Raw genomic sequence first — 9,856 nt, 5'->3', positions numbered from 1 at the left:
AGGATAAATCAAAGGTATTTTGATATATAAAATTATTAAACTCTACACAACTCTGTCTGTTAGTATAAAACTTTAGAATTGAATCATTTTGGTAAAATAGCTTGAACTTCATGTTATCTAGACTTGAATGAACTTGTACAACTCACCAAGCACATGAAGTCGATTCTGAAATTCAACAGCAGCAGGTGCCCATCTTGCATTCAGCATTGGTGAAATGAAACTCCATCTTGACGTATTTAGATTGAAGCATTCTGCTTTGTTGGTTTTTCTTAAACCTTCCTCTCCTCCCAAACTATAAATGCTTCCTGCAATTGCAAAAAAAAAAAAATTCTGGCTCCCAGCATAACAGCAGCACACAATATTGGGATTTTAAATGAAAATGTGTAATATCTGATGTAAATTCTTAAAGTTTGTTCAAAGAAATATATCAACCTCCTGTTCAAAATGAAAACCTTGATCAATAACAGAGCATTCGTTTTAAATACTAGCTTCATGAAGTAACATTCATCGGTAGTTGGACATAAATAGTTCTGAATTAATGTTTGACTACAGATTTGTTAAAATACCGAAATATTTTTGCTACAAGAAATAATGGAAATAATTTTAGTTAGTTCCAAACTACCATATTTATTAACAAGAAGTGTACCAAAACCACAATAATTATTTAGCTGTATACATTATAGGGATGGGACGAGTCCGGTATTACAGGGATTCGACGAATCCTCCGAATCCGTGACGTCACAATGGAAACGACGAGAAACACGTTTTCGACTGTGTTAACTTCGTATTTTCTTGCCTAATGAACTACTTTAGAAGTATATTTTTCTTCTTCGGCCGCATTACCAAAGCCGAATGTAGGACAAAGTTTGTCTTGGCTGTAAACTTGCTTCCAGGTCCACCGGCTTTCGTTAATCCTTAGCGGCGATTCAGCACAGATGATGTTCTAATGCCATCGTTACGTGACCTTCTGAACCCAGAATACGTCGGAATGCTCTTGTTACCATAAAAAAACACAAGATGTCGACTACGACTACGTCCTACGACTACCTGTAATTGCAGTAAGTTTTAGCTGTAGTCCTACCATATCGGATCCGCAATTGATAGAGAGATGTTACTCGTTACTTACTAATGTTTCATTTTTACGTGGACCGAAAACTCAAACACACTGCCCCAACTGATACGGCACTTCTCCATATATACAAACACCAACGAGGATAGACTATATATATGATTAATTAGGGAATTTTGTGGTGGATATTTCAGTTTGGGTGGCGTCAACATTTCTAAAAATAGCTTTTAATTAAAAATAGCGTCATTTTATCGGAATATCTGTCGTCGTTTTTATTGTATTTCATAGATTTATAAAGCTAAAAATACATAACGAAGGCGTCAATTGATAAAAACAAAATTGACAGAGGACTCGGTAAAAATGACGTGGAATCGAAATCGAATCTGAGTCTGAAAAATGCGTGGATTCGACTCGAATCCGAGTCCGGATCCGAATCTCGGCCCAATTATGAAGTTCAAACATAATAAATATACGGAATTTTGTATCGGATATGTTACGTTTTAGCATATTTTCGTAAGGAATTCGTAAGGTGCAATGAGGGTCTTTAAAATTGTACATCTTGTGCCGACTCCGCTTTTGTGTTAGTCGTAAGGTTACTGTACTAGTAGTCTACAGTGACACATTGTATTACTGTACTACTTCGATTTTGACCTTAGTGTCCATATATATTTGAGCATCACTCTCATGTTAAATGTTTAAGAAGCAGTTGTGCTTTTTGGGTGATATCACTCCGTGGTGCACTCTGGTATTCAAGCACTGAATTTTTGTTTTGAGTACCGCAGCATTTTTGGCTATTGATCTCACAAATTTTATAGGAATGTTTCAAATTAAAGCTTTTTTACACTCTAATATAAAATACTTAATGGAGAAAAAAATTTTGATTGTTGGACTATATCGCAAAAATCGAGCTTCACTACGGTTGCTAAGTATATAAAACATGAGAAAATCAATTAGATGGACGCCATGTATCCACACATGGACAATTATTATTTACCACTTGGCAGCACTTCTTGTTTTAAATGGTTCCGACGATCTCATATTAGGCGCGATATAATATTCATCTTGAACTACATTGATAATGAACTCGAAAAATGAAAATACTTTGCACTTTTTCACTATACGCGATTATGTTCTGCAACGTGACTAACGTGCTAAGAGCATTATAAATAAACTCGTCATCGCACCTCTGATTAGCCTGTGTGGGTTCGCAGGTCCGAATTTCATGTAGGAATAATAATATGCGATAGGATTGCTGGACTTCTCACCACCGTAGGGTGGTTTGCAAAATTGCTGGTCGGTTACGGCTTCCTCCACCATCAAGTCCATGAATCTGAAAACAAATATGTGACTAACTAATCCCAAACCCGAGATATACTATTAAGCGGACAAGAGACCTTGCTTTACCATATGGATAAGCCATATGAGCGGCCTCCCTCTCCTCCAGGATAAATATGTAAATCCTATCCTAAATGTTATAATATATATAATCTTGCCAAGGGTTCTTGCATTTAAATTTAATTTTATCAAAAAAGCAACTATTCCAACATAGCCTATTGATGTTTATATTCTTCTATTAGACAGCAATCATTAAAAAATACATTTTTTCAGTTAACTCAGAATATTTAGTCGGTAGACGGCGCTTCACTCTATTCAGTTTTAAACAGTCATTTGATGGGATTTTTCAACAACAAAAAAATATATCTCCATCAGCATGATAAGTACATTTAATAAAAAATGTTTATTTTATTCTTCATCTTTTTTCGTCATTAAAACTTCACTAGTTTTGAAAACTGATTTGAAGACAACTTACCTTGCATGCAGATGACTGCAGGACCATCACATTTAACATTCTTGCTCTTCTTCTTTGTCCACTGGTTTCTCAGAGAATCATACTTTTCCACTGTTGTTGTGCTAGATAGACCACATCCACCAACTATCCAGATCTCACCTGATATGTGAATAGAACCTCAATTTGGATATATTTTTTTTTTTCAAGTATGAATATATTAAGGTGGTGTTGGCATAATGATGAAGGCATTTTCAAGCTTTCATCGTGGTGGGATTCAAATCTTTAATACTCAACGAAGCAGTCGAAATTCATCTGCTCTATCTGGATCGAGACTTTTAGGAGTTCATAGTAAAGGTGGGGGTGATGGCCTCATGAGGTGCTCAAGTTGGTAAACGAGGGTTCTCGGTTTCAAGCCCTTGTTCATTCAGTTTGAAGCCCATGACCATCATGTTCAAACTTAGTATGACGAATGGTACAATATTTATTTTTCAAGATGTTGTATTGCATCACTATGGACAAGGGATTACAACAATATCCAGAGGCCTGACAGGTTTGTAATTGTACCCGTGCTAGTTAAACAATAACACAGATATAATTGCATTCAACCCAACATGTGATAATTTCGAAGTATGCTCACGAAGTATGTAAACCAAGATAGCAGAAACCAGAACGTAGTATGTGTACCAGGTTAAGGTAAGGCCATAATTTTATTACACTTTTCTTTATTTTAGTTCTATTACGAGGTCGAAGACTAGCCAGTTGACTCCCATAGTATTTGTACCTGAAATTATAGCCTAACCCTATCCTGGCACACATACTACATTTCGGTGTCCGCCATCTTGGTTTGCATACTTTGAGAGTACCAAAATTTCATTGTCATATTACATTAAAATTAATAATATTGGAAATGAATTTTATTCTTGGATTAGTTGAAAAGAAACCTCCATTAATTTTCATTGCTATTTGTATACAATAGAAGCCAATGAAATACCGTTACTGCACAAAGAGTTGAGTTTATCGCTCCACTCTAATTTAGGACTTTATGATTACTCAAATTGGAAAGTCAATTCACTAACAATGGAAACGTAATATGCTGACATTATGAATACTTTAAATTTGTGTTATGAGGCAGAAAATGGTTTGAACAAATTTCACTCAAGTATTTTGCCAACCTCTGATATTACAGATACTTTATAAACAATGTATATAAGACATGCCATGTTTTAACCTCAGTTGATTAATAGTTCATAAAATAAATTTTGTCATTGACACCAAATTATATAAATTTGGTAAGAAACCTTAAAAAAATGCTTGAAATTTGTGATTACTTCAGACAAAATATTGAAATATAGATTATTTATACACTGAACATAAAAAGTAGTAAATATTTGGAAAATTCTGGAAAAACATTAGTATTTGGTAATATGAATTGAAATAAAGAATTAATCAACCAAACGTCATTTGTTGAGGTATAAACACTACTAACCATCAACCAAAGTCATCGGTGGGTAATTGCCATGATTTTCCAACGGACTCTTCAATTTCTCCCATGTAGCAATAACATTGACAAAATTGAGTCGGTAAAATGACGTTCTTCCAACTAAGACATAAATATGCTGATTCAATGCAATAGCAGAGAACATCTTTGACTTCATTCATTTTCTATATAAAGAAAGAATTTTCTGAGTTATATTTCATTACATGACACATATACAGAATGGGAGATGAAATTTCTGGGAACTCTACTGAGATCTAAGTTCGTGTTGCAAGTTAAAAATCCATGGTTCAAACCTGATGACTATCACCAGGGATGTCAGTTTCGAATATTTTATTTTCGATTCAAATCAGAATGTGCCGATTTATATATTTACGACTCTAACTCTATTTACCTACCGATGTCCTGAGATAATCGTTAATTAATGCCGATTTTCAACATTCCAAAATAGTAGCAGCAGTGTTCGTATCAATGGCTGCTTTATAGTCTGGTTCAGAGAAAAGATGAGGCTGATACTCCATAAAAAATCAAAATTGTATGTCAAAATAAAGTTGATCCTATCTTTATCAATCATAGACTGCAAACAAATAAAATGCATTTGGGTGAGAAATATTTTCCCTCATATTTCGTCGATCTCCCGTGATGCAACAAAAAATTTCAGCCTATCATGTGATGTGAGCAAGAAAAATGATTTGGTTGGGGTGTGGGGCTTTGTTCCAAAACAAAATCAGCCATTACAAAAGTTTGCTAAAATTATTTCTTCACTATAATAAGCTTATTTGGTATATTTGTAAAGATCATGCATGACCTTCCATTTGCAAGAAAGGTTCTTTAGTGTAGTCAGTTAGTCATGCAAAGCTGATGATGCTTACCTGCATTTGCTTCCATTCATTTGACTTTGGATTGAACTGTTGGAGATGGAAAGAGGTTTTGTCAAAAACGACTAACGCCTGGTCTAAAATATAAAAGAACCAATTATGCTTAGGCCATCTAGAGCAGGTATAATTATTAAATTTATGCCGTAGTCATTATCCTTGCAATATATTTTTCAATATTGCCTGAAACCTCTGTTGTCCACCCTATCCAAAATTGGGCAGAAGCCAGTATGTCAAAATGTGTTCAGTTTCATTTAATAATCGCGACAAACTGGGAAAATTACAGTTCTATTTAAACTGATGATCTTCCATGTAAAGAGCCTTATGAATATTTGAATCTCAGGGAATTGAAATAAACCTTTTTTTTTAAATGAGTGAACAAAAATAAATATGAATATCTGATATGACAATATAAAAAGAAATATTTTGTGTTGGAATGAATTGAAAAAAGCCAATATATCACAATGACCAAAACAACATTATAAGAAATTAGAATAATATAAATAGAGTAATTCATGTATGTTCCAAGTTACCTTCAGAATCTGATGCAGCAGTCTTGCTACCGAAAAACGAAAGTGCTATATTCTTGAGTACTTCAGCATTTGAACCAATCAGGCTCTAAAGATAGTTAAATAAATAATCAAATAGCAGGATGTAAAATGTTGTTTGACCACTTGGCACCCCTTGGTGATTGTGCAATCTTTCACTAGCGCATTTCACCAACTAAATGTGGTAATTGAATACCTAATTTATTGTACTTGACCCCCAACTTATGAGTTTGATTGCCACATGACAGATTTTATTATCCCTCCATATACCAATACACCTAAGTAAATACGAACCCCTGAGATACAAATAGATTCGTGGAATCTTGGCATCGCAAACACTCAGGACTTGGCCTTTGTCCCACATCAAGCATTATGCAAACGTCTAGAATATTATGAAACCTTACCGCACTAAATACAGATATTGCATACACGAGTGTTTGAATAGGGATGCAAATGACAAAAGACTTACATCTTGCTCCAGAAGATTTCTGCGATATGAAAGCGACATCTTAGTCAAATCCAGTTGCTTGAAAGATCTGACAAACTGCTTTGAACGTTTCTTCTCATCAAATTTTGTCCAATTCATCAAAGCCAAGCACTTTTCTTCTTCAGTTGCCTAAAATGAATGAGATTTCCCTGAATATCAAACCCGTTATAGGGCTGCCATATAGATAACTACAGAGTTAACAATTTAGGTGGATGGAAGACTGCATTTCCATCTCTATAATATTGAAACGCAAATCCATAGATCACGGACTAACTTCTTAAGTAAATACTAAATACTTCTTAAGTAAAGAGATGAGGCTTGTGAAAACAGTCTTTTATTGGCCAAGTAAACATGAGCCTGGCTAGGCGGACTGCCGCACCGTGCTAAGCATCAGAAATATACGCTTGCGGCACCTATGATTAACCTGTGTTGGTTCGCAGTTTTGAATCTATTGGGGGGTAATAATGTGGGAGAGAATTGCTGGACTCGTCTCCCTCGGAATAAATATGCAAATCCTATCCAATAGTGCTACGCATTTATAATAAAGTTTAAATTTCAATCAAAGTGTGACTGAAACACTAAATTATGGTCTCAATAACTAATCTCCCACTAACCGTGTTTTCTTTGGCGTTGATCATTCCCACCAACTGTTTTTCATTTATTTTCTTGAATTCATCCAGTTCTGCAATTTTTGCAAAGTTGTTGGAAGCAATTTTATCACATTTCTCTTCGAGTTGTTTCAGATCGTACAACTTCGAGATATTTATGGTGATGAAGTAAGATTTGGGACCCAAATTCTGTTCCAGATATTCAGTGACAATACCACATAATTCTGAAAAAGATTTTTATTAAATTAAAAATAAATCATTAAAAATTACATAATATAAACAAAAATGGAGATATCCAGTGGTAAGTTTCACCATTATTTAACCCACTATGGCTCTAACCATTTTACCACAAAAATCCGAAGTATGTGAACCAAGATGGCGAACACTGAAACGTAGTATGTGTGCCAGGTTAGGGTTAGGCCTTAATTCCAGGTACAACGGGAGTCACTTGGATAGTCCGCGAACTCGAAATAAAACTAAAATAAGGAAATTGGAATAAAATTATGGCCCGACCCTAACCTGGTACACATACTTTGTACCGGTGACCGCCATCTTAGTTCACATACTTCGGGAGTACCTAAAATCCTTTAGGTCAAGTGGGGCATCCTTTAATACAGGAGGGCCATTAATAAGTAACTTGGTGAAGCTAGCGGGCCGCACTTTTATTTTACATGGATTTTCTGGTAGATGCAGACACAAAAATGTTGGTCATTGATCTTATGACATGCCTTGTTTGCACACTCTAGTTGTTAAGGCATTGTAAAGTCATAGACATAGATAAATTGGACTCGAGTATAGGTTTCGGAACACAAAGGGATTGGAATTACTAGCACGTATAAAAATAAATTAAATCGGAAACTCGTTTAGCAGGCCCATCATTGAAAATTGGCATTTCTCTGCGGGCAGCATGTGATCCACAGGTCGCATGTTACACATTAGCTCGAAAAGCACTAAGTTGCCAAGTAGTCCCAACAGACAATTTAAGAAGGCTTGCGCAGGCCAACTTGTCCTAGTAAAATTTCGTTTTAGAGATGGAACTTCACAAAGAGCCTGAATAATTTCATAACTTGGATTTGGGAGCCGGAGTCAGAGTCAAAATTTTTGGAGACCCATCTTATGAATGGTTTGGAGTTTGGAATTATGTGTAATTTTTTCTCAACTCCTCAGTTTAGGTTTTTATAATTACCGTAAATGATATATATCCACTTTATTGGTTTCAAATAAAGAGTTTCAAGAGAAAAATGAACTCACTTGGCAGTAGTAAGAGATGTGAAGCCTGTATGTATGATGCGACATCAGATGTCTCATCAATGGGGAATTTGGAAGTATAGATATACTCGATAACTTTCTTAATAATATCCGCACTGAAGCCTTGGATATCAACTTCTCCTGACAGAGTCTCAACAGTCTGAAAAATAATTTTGACAGAAATTGCAGTTGTAAGTATATGCATCACACTGTCACTGTCACTTTGTCTCATATAACAAATGCAATGCACTAAGCTATCGTGCACGATGTTATCGAAACCCATATTGCACTATCCATGTCCATGGGAACCTTGGAAAGATTTCTGTATCCAAGGCAGATTCGTGTGTTGGCCTTATTAGGTTGAGTTTAAGCCCTGCTTACTCCAGAGTTAATCCAAACCATCTTGACATAGTATACCGTACGTACGCAGGTAGCAATTTTTTCCTTATATTTAAAAAAAAAAACTTCGTGAAAAATCATATGGTCTGCGCTTGCGTGCGGTACATGCACCTATTATCGCTCAGAGGTGTCGATAAAGATATTTTGATTATATTGAGCCCTACAAAAAAATAGGAAGTTATCTATGCAAATAAGCTAGGCTAGCTATGCAAAAATAATTTTGCAAGTTTTTAAAATTGATGAATAGCTTTACTAAGCAAAATGAATGCTGTCAAGTCTCACGAGGCCCACACATACGTAGTAAGTAATATTAGGGCAACCCTTCAGTACCAAATTTACTATAAATTTACTTTGAAGTTTTTTTTATTGAAAAAAAAACAAGTGAAAAACACAAGAAAATTATCAGGCGACCCAGGTTTTGGGTTGCGACCAATAGGTTGAGAAACACTGGTCGACACAGTTTATTAAACCTTTGGTGAGGTGGTGGGCATGAGTTTTGATTCCATAACGATCAAGTCATGATTCAAACCTATAAACTAACTATAACTATATTTAAAGGTCGGATATTATAAATACACTAACCTCATGCCGAAACATTAACTTAAAATAATCAGTTGCAGTTGACAAAATAATCTTATGCACTCGGAATTTTTCCGAACCAACTTTGATCGTAAAATCACAATATAGACCAGCTTTCCTGTATCTGAAATAAAAATATATAATTTTAGTATCAACATAATTTTTAGTATGAGGTTTGACTATGCTTCTACATCCATTGTGTCAACAGCACTCATAGGTTGGGAAACACTGACCGAGACTGATATCAGGTCAAACAAGCCATGAACTGCAATATCAAGTATTACAGAATTGAGTAAATTATCGATATTTTAGGTTGAAAATATCTCTTTAAAATAGTAAATCACTAATCTCTGCTATCCCTACTGTCAACTCTAATATAGGATAGGGTTTACAAAATTATTCCAGGGAGAGGAAAGCCGATAAAACAGCTCAAACATATGGCGAACCATGGCCTCTCATCCGGATACTAGTCCATGTAGGATATGGGATTAGTTAGCTAGTTATTCTGTTTTCGGAAGCATGTACTTGATGGCAAAGTAAGCGGTAAGCGACCAGGGTTATGTGAACCACCCCATGGCAACGAGGAGTCCAACAATTCTTTCGTACATACCTATCTCTGCATTGAATTAGACTTGCGAACCCATGCAGGGTAATCAGAGGTGAGTTGACGAGCACATCACTAATGCTTAGCCAGATGCCCCACACCGCCAAGCCTGGCATAAATCTAACATTTCAAATTAAATATATCGGACATTTCCT

The 9,856-nt window shown here is 35.5% G+C and overlaps 1 protein-coding gene across 1 annotated transcript; it reads right to left on the bottom strand.

The window, feature by feature from the left end:
• Positions 1-321: 321 nt before the first annotated feature.
• Positions 322-4,507, bottom strand: LOC144428380 (uncharacterized). The gene is made up of 3 exons (XM_078117512.1): positions 4,345-4,507; positions 2,880-3,017; positions 322-2,399 (listed from the first exon to the last, which is right to left on the bottom strand). Exons 1-3 carry the CDS (start codon positions 4,499-4,501, stop codon positions 2,386-2,388), a joined length of 309 nt encoding a protein of 102 aa, XP_077973638.1. The 5' UTR covers positions 4,502-4,507; the 3' UTR covers positions 322-2,385.
• Positions 4,508-9,856: the final 5,349 nt, after the last annotated feature.

This window comes from Styela clava, chromosome 10, assembly GCF_964204865.1.
Source record: "Styela clava chromosome 10, kaStyClav1.hap1.2, whole genome shotgun sequence".
In the NCBI taxonomy this organism is placed as follows: Eukaryota; Metazoa; Chordata; class Ascidiacea; order Stolidobranchia; family Styelidae; genus Styela; species Styela clava.
The sequence above is the reverse complement of the archived record's forward strand: the minus strand, read 5'-3'. Positions and strand labels throughout refer to the sequence as shown.

Excerpts from the sequence above, each read along its gene's own strand:
- LOC144428380 (XM_078117512.1), bottom strand. The coding sequence starts at position 4,501 with ATGTTCTCTGCTATTGCATTGAATCAGCATATTTATGTCTTAGTTGGA. Across the intron at positions 3,018-4,344 it reads ACCGATGACTTTGGTTGATG|GTGAGATCTGGATAGTTGGT; the intron begins GTTAGTAGTGTT and ends TTCACATATCAG.